General features: G+C 45.2%; 1 protein-coding gene across 1 annotated transcript in view; it reads right to left on the bottom strand.

The window, feature by feature from the left end:
• LOC121560377 (glutamate receptor ionotropic, NMDA 2A-like) overlaps positions 1-17,916 on the bottom strand; it is a gene marked incomplete at its 3' end in the record, with an annotated part of 206,827 nt that overhangs the window by 175,457 nt on the left and 13,454 nt on the right. Inside the window, exon 2 of the mRNA XM_045214348.1 lies at positions 1,381-1,812. Within this exon, the coding sequence (XP_045070283.1) occupies positions 1,381-1,809 (429 nt within the window). The remainder of the gene's footprint in view (positions 1-1,380; positions 1,813-17,916) is intronic.

Here is a 17,916-nt window from a genome sequence, read left to right as displayed (position 1 = left end):
GGGAAGGACTGCCCGCTCCATGATCTCGCCATCACGGTTGACAACTCCATTGTGTCCTCCTCCCAGAGTGCAAAGAACCTTGGCGTAACCCTGGACAACACCCTGTCGTTCTCCACTAACATCAAAGCGGTGATCCGATCCTGCAGGTTCATGCTCTACAAAATTTGGCAGAGTACGACCCTGCCTTACACAGGAAGCGGCACAGGTCCTAATCCAGGCACTTGTCATCTCCCGTCTGGATTACTGCAACTCGCTGTTGGCTGGGCTCCCTGCCTGTGCCATTAAACCCCTACAACTCATCCAGAATGCCGCAGCCCGTCTGGTGTTCAACCTTCCCAAGTTCTCTCATGTCACCCCGCTCCTCCGCACACTCCACTGGCTTCCAGTTGAGGCTCACATCTACTACAAGACCATGGTGCTTGCCTACGGAGCTGTGAGGGGAACGGCACCTCCTTACCTTCAGGCTCTGATCAGACCCTACACCAAAACGAGGGCACTACGTTCATCCACCTCTGGCCTGCTAGCTCCCCTACCTCTACGGAAGCACAGTTCCCGCTCAGCCCAGTCAAAGCTATTCGCTGCTCTGGCACCCCAATGGTGGAACAAGCTCCCTCACGACGCCAGGACAGCGGAGTCACTCACCACCTTCCGGAGACACAACCCTACCTCTTTAAGGAATACCTGGAATAGTATAAAAGTAATCCTTCTTCCCCCACCCCCCATTAAAAAAAAAAAGTGGTTGTCCCACTGGCTATCATAAGTTGAATGCACCAATTTCTAAGTCGCTCTGGATAAGAGCGTCTGTAAATGTAACTAGCAGAACCTTTAACGAAAGGCAGAACTCAAAATGGTAGTTTTGCAATTTCAGCCATCCATTCATCCACTAATTTCTCCACACACACACTATCTGTTTTCACACATATTCTGAAAAAAAAGTAAACCCACACAAGAGTCAAAAAAACAACAAGGCAGATGACTCCAGTCAACCACCCTCCTTCTCCTCCTCCCTCCCTCCCTCCCCACCCCTCTCTCCCCTCCTCCTCACCCCATCCATCCTCACCTAGGGGCGGCAGGTAGCCTCAAGGTTAGAGAGTTGGGTCAGTAACCGAAAGGTCGCTGGTTCAAATACCGGCGCCGACAAGGTGAACAAATCTGTTGATGTGCTCTTAAGCAAGGCACTTTAACCCTATTTGAACCAGGGGGTGCTGTACAGTGGCACCCCAGCAGGTGTCTCAGGGGGAGTTGGGATGTGGAAAAAAAATAAAACATTTCCACAGGACACATATATTCACCTCCCCATGTTATTATAATTCTAACTTATCAGCCAGGAGCCCCCCGCTCCTCCCTCCCTCCCTCCCTCCTCCCTCCCTCCCTCCTCACCTTATCAGCCATGATCATGGAGGAGCCCCCGTGGATGCCCAGGATGGGGATCAGTGTCTGGGAGGAAATAAAATCCAATATCTGAGCGATGGCCTCCTGGTCCGTCCCGTCACCGAACACCACCCCGTGGATCTTGGTCCCAGACATCAGGTCGCACACGTGGGTGATGATGCTCTTGGGGTCGGTCTCGTTGACCAATAGGGTGACCACGTTGACGTCCATGGGGTCCTCTTTGCTCCAGAGAGCCCGAATGTCCCGGTCGGAGATGTAGCGCGTGCGGCCCAGGATCACAGCGATGTTGAGGACGGGGACCTTCTGACCTTCGACCTCCCTGACCAGGGTCACCAGGGTCAAGCTGACCAGGGAACACAGGAGAGCTGGGAAGACCAGGATCAGCCCCCTGCCCACTGACATATTGAGACACTTCATCTCCTGGGGGGGGGGGGAGAAAGAGGGAGGGGTTATTATAACATGGAGTCCCCCTGTAGCACAGTTGGTAGAGCATGGCGCTTGCAACGCCAGGGTTGTGGGTTCGTTTCCCACGGGGGGGGGGGCAGTATGAAAATGTATGCACTCACTTAACTGTAAGTCGCTCTGGATAAGAGCGTCTGCTAAATGACTAAAAATGTAAATGTAGATACCACAGAAGGTATTGAGTGAGGTAGAGACAGAAAAATACATTTAGAAACCACACAACTGATTCTAATTATAGAACTGATTCTAATTATAGAACTGATTCTAATTATAGAACACATTCTCATTCTAAATCTGATTCTAACTCTAGAACTGATTGTATTTCTAGAAAGGATTCTAATTCTACAACTATACTGAACAAAAATATAAACGCAACATGCAACAATTTCATTGATTTTACTGAGTTACAGTTCATATGAGGAAATCAGTCAATTGAAATAAATTCATTAGGCCCTAATCTATGGATTTCACGTGACTGGGAATACAGATATGCATCTGTTGGACACAGAAAAAATGGGCCTCACAATGGGCCTGAGGATCTCGTCACGGTATTTCTGCGCATTCAAATTGCCATCGATAAAATGCAATTGTGTTCGTTGTCCGTAGCTTATGCCTGCCCATAGTATAACCCCACCGCCACCATGCCATACACGTGGTTGTGAGGCCAGTTGGACGTACTGCCAAATTCTCTAAAACAACGTTGGAGGTGGCTTACGGTAGAGAAATGAACATTCAATTATCTGGCAACAGCTCTGGTGGACATTCCTGCAGTCAGCATGCCAACTGCACGCTCCCTCAAAACCTGAGACATCTGTGGCATTGTGTTATGTGACAAAACTGCCCATTTTAGAGTGGCCTACTATTGTCCCCAGCACAAGGTGCACCTGTGTAATGATCAGGCTGTTTAATCAGCTCCTTGACATGCCACACCTGTCAGGTGGATGAATGGATCTTGGCAAAGGAGAAATGCTCACCAACAGGGATGTAAACAAATTTGTGCACAACATTTGAGAGAAATAAGCTTTTTTGTGCATATGGAAAATGTCTGGGATCTTTTATTTCAGCTCATGAAACATGGGTACCAACACTTCACATGCTGCGTTTATATTGTTGTTCAGTGTAGATACTGTATATACTCCTCCCTGTATATCCATGACATCACATCCTGTCTCTTCACACGCTGCGTTTATAATTTAGTTCAGCGTAGATTTAGAGGCACTGGATTGGTGTAAAACAAGTGTAAGAAACTCAGTCTAAACCAATCCAATGCTTTTAAATGTAAATGAAGGGGAATGAGGCAGAAGGGTAGCGGATCGGACGACAGCCAACAGCCTAGAAGTTTCTATTAAAGGTTATTGATTGTTATGATGAGTTTCTCATGTATCAAAGAATCAAGGATGCAAGGATATTCTTAGACATTCTGTGGAGATTTCATACCAAGTATTTATTGAATCACGAGCTCGTGGGTTCATCTAACCAACGGACATGGCTTTGCCCTTCGTCAGTTGAACTAACTTGAACAAAGAAGACACTCTACCTTATATACCCTTCTGTTACCATCTTCCTGGCATACATCTGGCAAGTCTCCATGGGCGCTCCCTGTCTTTGATGTTCATCACTCTTTACCCCAAGTCAGTATCCTAAACTTCACTCATGCTATCCTAACCATCACTAATCTACTTTGACATAATGGAATGTAGACTTCATGGCCCCAAACCACTCATCTCTTAACTCTTCCTCTGTCCTCACAACACTATGGCATGACATCATTATACCATAAAAACATCATATCAGGTTCAGAACAGTCCACTACACTGTTCTGTCAGACAATGCAGTGGGTTAGATCTCTGCTCTCACTCGTTCTACCACTTGTGTAGCTTTACGCAGAGCACCGATGCAGCTCAACACTGGCTCTAGTCCAAATGGCACCCAATTCCCTATATATAGTGCACTACTTTTGACCAGAGCCTTATGGACTTCTCTATCAAAAGCAGTGCACTATATAGGGAATAGGGTGCCATTTGGGACTCAGCCTCTGCCTCCAGAACAACAAAGGGTTCCAGAGAAAGAGACATGGAGAGCGAGAGAGCGAGAGAGAGAGAGAGAGAGAGAGAGAGAGAGAGAGAGAGAGAGAGAGAGAGAGAGAGAGAGAGAGAGAGAGAGAGAGAGAGCGAGAGCGTGAGAGTGAGAGCGAGAGAGAGCGTGAGAGTGAGAGCGAAAGAGAGAGAGAGACAGAGAGAGACAGAAAGACGGAGAGAGAAACAGATAGAGAGAGAAACAGAGAGAGAGATTCCTTTCAGAATCTATCACTCAAATAGAAGGAAATACAATATCTCAGTTTAAAAAAATATAAAAATGTGTGTGTCTGTGTGTTTGTGTGTATGTATGTGTGTGTTGTGTGTGTGTGTATGTGTATGTGTCTGTGTGTTTGTGTGTGTGTGTGTTCTCTCAAGGGGGTGAGCGCCCCAGAAGGGACAAAATAAGTGGTCCTCCGCTCGTTAAGGTGTATGTGTGTGTGTGTGTGTGTGTGTGTGTGTGTGTGTGTGTGTGTGTGTGTGTGTGTGTGTGTGTGTGTGTGCGTGCGTGTGTGTTTGTGTGTGTTACACAGCAACCAGAGCAGAAGAACAGGGTGACATCATCACCACTGGTCCACCGGGACCTCGCTTGTTCGCTCCGACGGACAGAACACGGGCTCAGTGTGTGTGTGTGTGTGTGTGTTAGAGTTTTGGCAGTGCAGAGGGAGGGCCAGCAGGCTAGCCAGGGACCTATGGATAATGTATAGGAGACTGAACACACACATCCCCTGAACCAGGTGTTCTGAGCATTAGGGTGTGAATGATTGAGTGGAGAAAACACATGGTTGACAATATGGTTCATATGCACTGTTGAGGCTGAGAGAGATAGAGAGAGAGAGAGAGAGAGAGAGCGGGTGAGAGAGAGAGAGAGAGAGAGAGAGAGAGAGAGAGAGAGAGAGAGAGAGAGAGAGAGAGAGAGAGAGAGAGAGAGAGAGAGAGAGAGAGAGAGGTAGTCCTATTCTGAGAACACTGTCGAGGCCTGTTCACGCATACAGGCCTTAATACGGCTTAGATCAACTCCTAGACTACTACTGAGATATTCCAGGTAGGGCCTAGGTTACTAGATCCACTAGCACAGGCCTTAATACGGCTTAGATCAACTCCTAGACCACTCTACTGAGATATTCCAGGTAGGGCCTAGGTTACTAGATCCACTAGCACAGGCCTTAATACGGCTTAGATCAACTCCTAGACTACTACTGAGATATTCCAGGTAGGGCCTAGGTTACTAGATCCACTAGCACAGGCCTTAATACGGCTTAGATCAACTCCTAGACTACTACTGAGATATTCCAGGTAGGGCCTAGGTTACTAGATCCACTAGCACAGGCCTTAATACGGCTTAGATCAACTCCTAGACCACTACTGAGATATTCCAGGTAGGGCCTAGGTTACTAGATCCACTAGCACAGGCCTTAATACGGCTTAGATCAACTCCTAGACTACTACTGAGATATTCCAGGTAGGGCCTAGGTTACTAGATCCACTAGCACAGGCCTTAATACGGCTTAGATCAACTCCTAGACTACTACTACTGAGATATTCCAGGTAGGGCCTAGGTTACTAGATCCACTAGCACAGGCCTTAATACGGTTCGGTACATTTTTGTTACTTTCCAGTGCTCTCTGTCAAATGTGTCTCACGGATCCACTCTGTCTATCAGCGCGGCCGATGTCCGCCTTTTATAGCGTGAAAGCTATAGGAGGACCACCTTATCTTAGCTCACTGGTCACCATAGCAACACCCACCCGTAGTCTGCGCTCCAGCAGGTATATCTCTCACTGGTCATCCCCAAAAGCCAACACCTCCTTTGGCCGCCATTCCTTCCAGTTCTCTGCTGCTAATGACTGGAACGAATTGCAAAAATCTCTGAAGCTGGAGACTCTTATCTCCCTCACTAACTTTAAGCATCAGTTGTCAGAGCACCTTACCGATCACTGCACCTGTACACAGCCATTCTGTAATTAGCCCACCCAACTACCTCATCCCCATATTGTTATTTATTTTGCTCATTTGCACCCCAGTATCTCTATTTGCACATCATCTTCTGCACATCTATCACTCCAGTGTTAATACGAAATTGTAACTATTTTGCACTATGGCCTATTTATTGCCTTACCTCCATAACTTGCTACATCCGCACACACTGTATATATATTTTCTGTTGTATTTTTTGACTGTACGTTTTGTTTTACCCCATATGTAACTCTGTGTTGTTGTTTTTAATCGCACTGCTTTGCTTTATCTTGGCCAGGTCGCAGTTGTAAATGAGAACTTGTTCTCAACTGGCTTAATCTGGTTTAAATAAAGGTGAAATAAAATGCACTGTCCCTGCTCCACTTAGCCTGCACTGGGAGTCTGTTCTGTATCATGTTACCTCCCGACTCATACTGGCTCTAGTCTGGGGAGTCTGGTCCGCATCACGTTACCCCCCCGACTCATACTGGCTCTAGTCTGGGGAGTCTGGTCCGCATCACGTTACCCCCTCGACTCATACTGGCTCTAGCCTGTCCTGAACTCACTGGGGGAGTCTGTTCCGTATCATGTTACCTCCCGACTCATACTGGCTCTAGTCTGGGGAGTCTGGTCCGCATCATGTTACCTCCCGACTCATACTGGCTCTAGTCTGTCCTGAACTCACTGGGGGAGTCTGGTCTGCATCATGTTACCTCCCGACTCATACTGGCTCTAGTCTGGGGAGTCTGGTCCGCATCATGTTACCCCCCCACTCATACTGGCTCTAGTCTGGGGAGTCTGGTCCGCATCACGTTACCTCCCGACTCATACTGGCTCTAGTCTGGGGAGTCTGGTCCGCATCACGTTACCTCCCGACTCATACTGGCTCTAGTCTGGGGAGTCTGGTCCGCATCATGTTACCCCCCCACTCATACTGGCTCTAGTCTGGGGAGTCTGGTCCGCATCATGTTACCTCCCCACTCATACTGGCTCTAGTCTGGGGAGTCTGGTCCGCATCACGTTACCTCCCGACTCATACTGGCTCTAGTCTGGGGAGTCTGGTCCGCATCATGTTACCTCCCCGACTCATACTGGCTCTAGTCTGGGGAGTCTGGTCCGCATCATGTTACCTCCCTACTCATACTGGCTCTAGTCTGGGGAGTCTGGTCCGCATCATGTTACCTCCCGACTCATACTGGCTCTAGTCTGTCCTGAACTCACTGGGGGAGTCTGGTCTGCATCATGTTACCTCCCCGACTCATACTGGCTCTAGTCTGTCCTGAACTCACTGGGGGAGTCTGGTCCGCATCATGTTACCTCCCCCCGACTCATACTGGCTCTAGTCTGTCCTGAACTCACTGGGGGAGTCTGGTCCGCATCATGTTACCTCCCGACTCATACTGGCTCTAGTCTGTCCTGAACTCACTGGGGGAGTCTGATCCGCATCATGTTACCCCCCGACTCATACTGGCTCTAGTCTGTCCTGAACTCACTGGGGGAGTCTGATCCGCATCATGTTACCTCCCGACTCATACTGGCTCTAGCCTGTCCTGAACTCACTGGGGGAGTCTGGTCCGCATCATGTTACCTCCCGACTCATACTGGCTCTAGTCTGGGGAGTCTGGTCCGCATCATGTTACCTCCCCGACTCATACTGGCTCTAGTCTGTCCTGAACTCACTGGGGGAGTCTGGTCTGCATCATGTTACCTCCCCGACTCATACTGGCTCTAGTCTGGGGAGTCTGGTCCGCATCATGTTACCTCCCCGACTCATACTGGCTCTAGTCTGTCCTGAACTCACTGGGGGAGTCTGGTCCGCATCACGTTACCTCCCGACTCATACTGGCTCTAGTCTGCCTGAACTCCTGGGAGTCTGGTCCGCATCATGTTACCTCCCCGACTCATACTGGCTCTAGCCTGTCCTGAACTCACTGGGGGAGTCTGGTCCGCATCATGTTACCTCCCCGACTCATACTGGCTCTAGTCTGGGGGAGTCTGGTCCGCATCATGTTACCCCCCGACTCATACTGGCTCTAGTCTGGGGAGTCTGGTCCGCATCACGTTACCTCCCGACTCATACTGGCTCTAGTCTGTCCTGAACTCACTGGGGGAGTCTGGTCCGCATCATGTTACCTCCCGACTCATACTGGCTCTAGTCTGCCCCGGGAGTCTGGTCCGCATCATGTTACCTCCCGACTCATACTGGCTCTAGCCTGTCCTGAACTCACTGGGGGAGTCTGGTCCGCATCATGTTACCTCCCCGACTCATACTGGCTCTAGTCTGTCCTGAACTCACTGGGGGAGTCTGGTCCGCATCATGTTACCCCCCCGACTCATACTGGCTCTAGTCTGTCCTGAACTCACTGGGGGAGTCTGGTCCGCATCATGTTACCTCCCCGACTCATACTGGCTCTAGTCTGGGGAGTCTGGTCCGCATCATGTTACCTCCCCGACTCATACTGGCTCTAGTCTGTCCTGAACTCACTTGGGGAGTCTGGTCCACATCATGTTACCTCCCCGACTCATACTGGCTCTAGTCTGGGGAGTCTGTTCTGCATCATGTTACCTCCCCGACTCATACTGGCTCTAGTCTGTCCTGAACTCACTTGGGGAGTCTGGTCCGCATCATGTTACCCCCCGACTCATATTGGCTCTAGTCTGTCCTGAACTCACTTGGGGAGTCTGGTCCGCATCATGTTACCCCCCGACTCATACTGGCTCTAGTCTGGGGAGTCTGGTCCGCATCATGTTACCCCCCGACTCATACTGGCTCTAGCCTGTCCTGAACTCACTGGGGGAGTCTGGTCCGCATCATGTTACCTCCCGACTCATACTGGCTCTAGTCTGGGGAGTCTGGTCCGCATCATGTTACCTCCCGACTCATACTGGCTCTAGTCTGGGGAGTCTGGTCCGCATCATGTTACCTCCCCGACTCATACTGGCTCTAGCCTGTCCTGAACTCACTGGGGGAGTCTGGTCCGCATCATGTTACCTCCCCGACTCATACTGGCTCTAGTCTGTCCTGAACTCACTGGGGGAGTCTGTTCTGCATCATGTCACCTCCCCGACTCATACTGGCTCTAGTCTGTCCTGAACTCACTGGGGGAGTCTGTTCTGCATCATGTCACCTCCCCCGACTCACGCTGCACAGAAGTTAACACACTTGAATATCGCGACACGGCGCGTAAAACGTTGAAACTGTTTCTTACTGTTCGCAAAAAAAACAATGTCTGTACAGGCTAGAAAGATATAGACTGGTAAAAGCATTAATACGGGTTGGATCAACTCTGCTGTTACGGTACAAAGGGTGGGGGTCCTACTCAACTCTTACCATAGAGATCCTCTTATGAAATAAGACATACAGGTCTTAATACGGGTTGGATCAACTCTACGGACATGGTCCAGGTAGGGTGGACTCTGGGAATATAATATAGAGACAATACAGGTCTCTACTCATGAAGGCCTTACTACGGGTTGGCTTAACTCCTACTCTCCCATAAAGATAATGTAGTGAATGTTACAGGTAGGGTCTAGGTTCTACCATAAAGATAATGTAGTGAATGTTACAGGTAGGGTCTAGGTTCTACCATAAATATAATGTAGTGAATGTTACAGGTAGGGTCTAGGTTCTACCATAAAGATACTGTAGTGAATGTTACAGGTAGGGTCTAGGTTCTACCATAAAGATACTGTAGTGAATGTTACAGGTAGGGTCTAGGTTCTACCATAAAGATACTGTAGTGAATGTTACAGGTAGGGTCTAGGTTCTACCATAAAGATAATGTAGTGAATGTTACAGGTAGGGTCTAGGTTCTACCATAAAGATACTGTAGTGAATGTTACAGGTAGGGTCTAGGTTCTACCATAAAGATACTGTAGTGAATGTTACAGGTAGGGTCTAGGTTCTACCATAAAGATACTGTAGTGAATGTTACAGGTAGGGTCTAGGTTCTACAATAAAGATACTGTAGTGAATGTTACAGGTAGGGTCTAGGTTCTACCATAAAGATACTGTAGTGAATGTTACAGGTAGGGTCTAGGTTCTACCATAAAGATACTGTAGTGAATGTTACAGGTAGGGTCTAGGTTCTACCATAAAGATACTGTAGTGAATGTTACAGGTAGGGTCTAGGTTCTACCATAAAGATACTGTAGTGAATGTTACAGGTAGGGTCTAGGTTCTACCATAAAGATACTGTAGTGAATGTTACAGGTAGGGTCTAGGTTCTACCATAAAGATACTGTAGTGAATGTTACAGGTAGGGTCTAGGTTCTACCATAAAGATACTGTAGTGAATGTTACAGGTAGGGTCTAGGTTCTACCATAAAGATACTGTAGTGAATGTTACAGGTAGGGTCTAGGTTCTACCATAAAGATACTGTAGTGAATGTTACAGGTAGGGTCTAGGTTCTACCATAAAGATACTGTAGTGAATGTTACAGGTAGGGTCTAGGTTCTACCATAAAGATACTGTAGTGAATGTTACAGGTAGGGTCTAGGTTCTACCGTAAATATACTGTAGTGAATGTTACTGGTAGGGTCTAGGTTCTACCGTAAAGATAGTGTAGTGAATGTTACAGGTAGGGTCTAGGTTCTCCCATAAAGATACTGTAGTGAATGTTACAGGTAGGGTCTAGGTTCTACCATAAAGATACTGTAGTGAATGTTACAGGTAGGGTCTAGGTTCTACCATAAAGATACTGTAGTGAATGTTACAGGTAGGGTCTAGGTTCTACCATAAAGATACTGTAGTGAATGTTACAGGTAGGGTCTAGGTTCTACCATAAAGATACTGTAGTGAATGTTACAGGTAGGGTCTAGGTTCTACCATAAAGATACTGTAGTGAATGTTACAGGTAGGGTCTAGGTTCTACCATAAAGATACTGTAGTGAATGTTACAGGTAGGGTCTAGGTTCTACCATAAAGATAATGTAGTGAATGTTACAGGTAGGGTCTAGGTTCTACCGTAAAGATACTGTAGTGAATGTTACAGGTAGGGTCTAGGTTCTACCATAAAGATACTGTAGTGAATGTTACAGGTAGGGTCTAGGTTCTACCATAAAGATACTGTAGTGAATGTTACAGGTAGGGTCTAGGTTCTACCATAAAGATACTGTAGTGAATGTTACAGGTAGGGTCTAGGTTCTACCATAAAGATACTGTAGTGAATGTTACAGGTAGGGTCTAGGTTCTACCATAAAGATACTGTAGTGAATGTTACAGGTAGGGTCTAGGTTCTACCATAAAGATACTGTAGTGAATGTTACAGGTAGGGTCTAGGTTCTACCATAAAGATACTGTAGTGAATGTTACAGGTAGGGTCTAGGTTCTACCGTAAAGATACTGTAGTGAATGTTACAGGTAGGGTCTAGGTTCTACCATAAAGATACTGTAGTGAATGTTACAGGTAGGGTCTAGGTTCTACCATAAAGATACTGTAGTGAATGTTACAGGTAGGGTCTAGGTTCTACCATAAAGATACTGTAGTGAATGTTACAGGTAGGGTCTAGGTTCTACCATAAAGATACTGTAGTGAATGTTACAGGTAGGGTCTAGGTTCTACCATAAAGATACTGTAGTGAATGTTACAGGTAGGGTCTAGGTTCTACCATAAAGATACTGTAGTGAATGTTACAGGTAGGGTCTAGGTTCTACCATAAAGATACTGTAGTGAATGTTACAGGTAGGGTCTAGGTTCTACCATAAAGATACTGTAGTGAATGTTACAGGTAGGGTCTAGGTTCTACCATAAAGATACTGTAGTGAATGTTACAGGTAGGGTCTAGGTTCTACCGTAAAGATACTGTAGTGAATGTTACAGGTAGGGTCTAGGTTCTACCATAAAGATAATGTAGTGAATGTTACAGGTAGGGTCTAGGTTCTACCATAAAGATACTGTAGTGAATGTTACAGGTAGGGTCTAGGTTCTACCATAAAGATACTGTAGTGAATGTTACAGGTAGGGTCTAGGTTCTACCATAAAGATACTGTAGTGAATGTTACAGGTAGGGTCTAGGTTCTACCATAAAGATACTGTAGTGAATGTTACAGGTAGGGTCTAGGTTCTACCGTAAAGATACTGTAGTGAATGTTACAGGTAGGGTCTAGGTTCTACCATAAAGATACTGTAGTGAATGTTACAGGTAGGGTCTAGGTTCTACCGTAAAGATACTGTAGTGAATGTTACAGGTAGGGTCTAGGTTCTACCATAAAGATAATGTAGTGAATGTTACAGGTAGGGTCTAGGTTCTACCATAAAGATACTGTAGTAAATGTTACAGGTAGGGTCTAGGTTCTACCATAAAGATACTGTAGTGAATGTTACAGGTAGGGTCTAGGTTCTACCATAAAGATACTGTAGTGAATGTTACAGGTAGGGTCTAGGTTCTACCATAAAGATACTGTAGTGAATGTTACAGGTAGGGTCTAGGTTCTACCATAAAGATACTGTAGTGAATGTTACAGGTAGGGTCTAGGTTCTCCCATAAAGATACTGTAGTGAATGTTACAGGTAGAGTTCTACCATAAAGATACTGTAGTGAATGTTACAGGTAGGGTCTAGGTTCTACCATAAAGATACTGTAGTGAATGTTACAGGTAGGGTCTAGGTTCTACCATAAAGATACTGTAGTGAATGTTACAGGTAGGGTCTAGGTTCTACCATAAAGATACTGTAGTGAATGTTACAGGTAGGGTCTAGGTTCTACCGTAAAGATACTGTAGTGAATGTTACAGGTAGGGTCTAGGTTCTACCATAAAGATACTGTAGTGAATGTTACAGGTAGGGTCTAGGTTCTACCATAAAGATACTGTAGTGAATGTTACAGGTAGGGTCTAGGTTCTACCGTAAAGATAATGTAGTGAATGTTACAGGTAGGGTCTAGGTTCTACCGTAAAGATAATGTAGTGAATGTTACAGGTAGGGTCTAGGTTCTACCGTAAAGATAATGTAGTGAATGTTACAGGTAGGGTCTAGGTTCTACCATAAAGATACTGTAGTGAATGTTACAGGTAGGGTCTAGGTTCTACCATAAAGATAATGTAGTGAATGTTACAGGTAGGGTCTAGGTTCTACCATAAAGATACTGTGGTGAATGTTACAGGTAGGGTCTAGGTTCTACCATAAAGATACTGTAGTGAATGTTACAGGTAGGGTCTAGGTTCTACCGTAAAGATACTGTAGTGAATGTTACAGGTAGGGTCTAGGTTCTACCATAAAGATACTGTAGTGAATGTTACAGGTAGGGTCTAGGTTCTACCATAAAGATACTGTAGTGAATGTTACAGGTAGGGTCTAGGTTCTACCATAAAGATACTGTAGTGAATGTTACAGGTAGGGTCTAGGTTCTACCATAAAGATACTGTAGTGAATGTTACAGGTAGGGTCTAGGTTCTACCATAAAGATACTGTAGTGAATGTTACAGGTAGGGTCTAGGTTCTACCATAAAGATACTGTAGTGAATGTTACAGGTAGGGTCTAGGTTCTACCATAAAGATACTGTAGTTAATGTTACAGGTAGAGTTCTACCATAAAGATACTGTAGTGAATGTTACAGGTAGGGTCTAGGTTCTACCATAAAGATACTGTAGTGAATGTTACAGGTAGGGTCTAGGTTCTACCATAAAGATACTGTAGTGAATGTTACAGGCAGGGTCTAGGTTCTACCGTAAAGATACTGTAGTGAATGTTACAGGTAGGGTCTAGGTTCTACCGTAAAGATACTGTAGTGAATGTTACAGGTAGGGTCTAGGTTCTACCATAAAGATACTGTAGTGAATGTTACAGGTAGGGTCTAGGTTCTACCATAAAGATACTGTAGTGAATGTTACAGGTAGGGTCTAGGTTCTACCATAAAGATACTGTAGTGAATGTTACAGGTAGGGTCTAGGTTCTACCGTAAAGATACTGTAGTGAATGTTACAGGTAGGATCTAGGTTCTACCATAAAGATCCTGTAGTGAATGTTACAGGTAGGGTCTAGGTTCTACCATAAAGATACTGTAGTGAATGTTACAGGTAGGGTCTAGGTTCTACCATAAAGATACTGTAGTGAATGTTACAGGTAGGGTCTAGGTTCTACCATAAAGATACTGTAGTGAATGTTACAGGTAGGGTCTAGGTTCTACCATAAAGATACTGTAGTGAATGTTACAGGTAGGGTCTAGGTTCTACCATAAAGATACTGTAGTGAATGTTACAGGTAGGGTCTAGGTTCTACCATAAAGATACTGTAGTGAATGTTACAGGTAGGGTCTAGGTTCTACCATAAAGATACTGTAGTGAATGTTACAGGTAGGGTCTAGGTTCTACCATAAAGATACTGTAGTGAATGTTACAGGTAGGGTCTAGGTTCTACCGTAAAGATACTGTAGTGAATGTTACAGGTAGGGTCTAGGTTCTACCATAAAGATACTGTAGTGAATGTTACAGGTAGGGTCTAGGTTCTACCATAAAGATACTGTAGTGAATGTTACAGGTAGGGTCTAGGTTCTACCATAAAGATACTGTAGTGAATGTTACAGGTAGGGTCTAGGTTCTACCGTAAAGATACTGTAGTGAATGTTACAGGTAGGGTCTAGGTTCTACCATAAAGATACAGTAGTGAATGTTACAGGTAGGGTCTAGGTTCTACCATAAAGATACTGTAGTGAATGTTACAGGTAGGGTCTAGGTTCTACCGTAAATATACTGTAGTGAATGTTACAGGTAGGGTCTAGGTTCTACCATAAAGACATACTGTACTCGAGTGATGGTGGTTGATTTCAAAGGGGAAACCAGATAAGTCCTATTTAAAGAGATGAATTGTATACGTCATTATCTTTGATCGGAGAGTTTGTATATTTTGTTTGTAATATGTTGAGTTGTAGTGGAGAACACAACATTCCTCCACTGATTCGACACATTTTCCAGGGCTTCATTTGAGCCAGATGCTGCCCTGAAACAAGACCCGGCACCTCTCAGCTTTGGACTGTTTCCTTCCAGAACCCATTTGCCAGGATCCGGTACCTCTCGTGGTATGAAAAATAATAATGTTCACTTGTTTGCAAATGTAACAAATGTGAATTAAAGCAATCAGAGTTAATTCAAAGTTGACTCGTCTGTAATTCTCCTGCCCCCTAAAAAAAACATAATGTGAAAACGTGCCTGATATTCTAAGAATTGAGGACACTTTTTGTTTTCCGACACCTCCCAATTTACATATTAAGCACTGCACATTTCTCATTAGCCCTTCCATTGTTCCAGTTAGCCGCGCTAAACGGTCTCCATTGTTGTATGTTTGTTTGGTCCAAAGTTGAAAACATCCCAAAAGTTTATGAAATAGGCTACATCAACTATAGATATGTATTACTGTTTAAAATACAATTTGTTTACGTTGTTAAACATTACCATGAACGTGCATCTTGTCTCTTGTTGTTCGTGTCTCTCCTGGACACAGTGGTACAAGGTGGGGAAGGGAAGGGAGTGGTACCAAGGTGGGGAAGGGAAGGGAGTGGTACAAGGTGAGGAAGGGAGTGCGTTGCCCGATTTGGTGCCTTTTCACAGCACAGGCGCTGCTCTGCCCTTGGAGAGGGCATTTAGGTTTAGAAATAATTTTTGCCAGTGATAAAAACTATTATGCTCAGCATTTCTATATCGAATAAATATCTAAAACGTAAAGAGAATTTAAAATGCATTAGGCCATATGCTGTGGGAATGTTCATGTTAAATAAAAAATGTAATCATGTGATTTACAATCAATTATAAACTGGGTGGTTCGAGCCCTGAATGCTGATTGGCTGACAGCCGTGGTATATCAGACCGTATACCACGGGTAAGACAACATATTTATTTGTACTGCTCTAATTACGTTGGTAACCAGTTTAGAATAGCAATAAGGCACCTCGGGGGTTTGTGGTATATGGCCAATATACCACGGCTAAGGGCTGTATCCAGGCACTCCGCGTTGTGTCGTGCTTAAGAACAGCCCTTAGCCGTGGTATATTGACCATATACCACACCTCCTCGGGCCTTATGGCTTAATTGCATCATAGGGCTACAGCCCATAGAGATCCTATTAAATGACTAGAGGGGGCATTGTCATAAACCCTCAAGGTTCCAGAAACGGGGTGAAAATGGCAGCCATCTTGGTCAGGGAGAAATCCAAACCGGTCTAATTGGTATGAATGGCAGTAGAGGCAGAATCCTGATTTTACTATGGAGGTCAATAAAAGTTAGACGGGATGTATCAGAAATTGTGTAATATAATTATTGTCAACCTAAAATATTGTCATATAATTATAAATACAGTTTATATGGGGTTTATACACATTTGCTGTATAAATAACCTCTAGAATATATATAAACAGACCACAAATATACAAATATCTCAATTTCATTTTTCTTAGAAAGCTGTGAGTGCTATTATATGACACAATATCAGTACTTCTTGCTTTTACAACTTGTCTTAGTCCTATCATTAACTGATTTCAGACAGGGTATGGCTGTGGATTGAATGCGTTGTTTAAATGGAATGTTGGCATATTGGCAGTTAATTGGAATCATTCCTCTAAAACGGTCTGGCTAGCTAGCTAACACACATACAGTGCAGATAAATTCTTCACATTCATTATTTTACACAATATTTTACCACAGCACTGGCAAACCATGGTTGAACAACTCCCTGACCAAAATGGCTGACCTTTATCCAATCATAAGAAGGTTGATGGCCATTCTAGAATTCTCATTCCAAATCTATGCTATATCCTTCATAACACTGGAGCAGTGTATGTCTGTGTGTGTGTGTGCGTGCGTTCGAGTGTGTCTGTGTGTGTCTGTGTGTGTGTGTGTGTGTGTGTGTGTGTGTGTGTGTGTGTGTGTGTGTGTGTGTGTGTGGCGTGCGTGCGATCGAGTGTGTCTGTGTGTGTCTGTGTGTGTGTGTGTGTGTGTGTGTGTGTGTGTGTGTGTGTGTGTGTGTGTGTGTGTGTGTGTGTGTGTGTGTGTGTGTGTGTGTGTGTGTGTGTGTGTGTGTGTGTGTGTGTGTGTGTGTGTGTGTGTGTCGGCAGGTCTGTCTGTCTATCTGTAAAAGGATTGTAGATCATTAATAGGATTTGTTCAGTTGTTGCCGTCAAACAAAGACTATCTATCGCTTCTTGGCACGACAACAGTAGCCTAAACTATGTTTGGCAGACGCTGGAGCATCCACACAACACCACTGAACACACTCTCTCTCTCTCTCTCTCTCTCTCTCTCTCTCTCTCTCTCTCTCTCTCTCTCTCTCTCTCTCTCTCTCTCTCTGTCTCTGTCTCTCTCTCTCTCTCTCTCTCTGTCTCTCTCTCTCTCTGTCTCTCTCTCTCTCTCTCTCTCTCTCTCTCTCTCTCTCTCTCTCTCTCTCTCTCTCTCTCTCTCTCTGTCTCTGTCTCTCTCTCTCCCTCTCTCTCTCTCTCTCTCTCTCTCTCTCTCTCTCTCTCTCTCTCTCTGTCTCTCTCTCTCTCTCTGTCTCTGTCTCTCTCTCTCTCCCTCTCTCTCTCTCTGTCTCTCTCTCTCTCTCTCTCTCTCTCTCTCTGTCTCTGTCTCTCTCTCTCTCTGTCTCTCTCTCTCTCTGTCTCTCTCTCTCTCTCTCTCATGTCCTTTGCCGCTGTAGACTAGGGACAGATCTCTCCATGATCCTGAAGTTGAACACTCTCCACCACAGTCGTCTTCGCGTCATCACTCCCTCCCGCCGCCTCGACACACTATTGGCCCAAAGCCAGAACACAACGAGGTTTCAATACAATCAATAATGTATGATGTCCATTATCGTTAAATTATATTCATATCATTGCATTTACCGGAGGAACCACATTATTTTCATGAGCGTAACCCTAACTACATTAAAATGTCTTCCTGTGTTATTCAAGAGACACACACCACACACACCACACCACACTACACAACACCACACTACACCACACACCTCACACCACACTACACAACACCACACACACCACACTACACAACACCACACACACCACACCTCACACCACACTACACAACACCACACTACACAACA

This window comes from Coregonus clupeaformis, unplaced genomic scaffold (assembly GCF_020615455.1).
Source record: "Coregonus clupeaformis isolate EN_2021a unplaced genomic scaffold, ASM2061545v1 scaf0240, whole genome shotgun sequence".
Taxonomy (NCBI): domain Eukaryota; kingdom Metazoa; phylum Chordata; class Actinopteri; order Salmoniformes; family Salmonidae; genus Coregonus; species Coregonus clupeaformis.
Note: the sequence above shows the minus strand (reverse complement) of the source record. Positions and strands in the feature narration are given on the sequence as shown.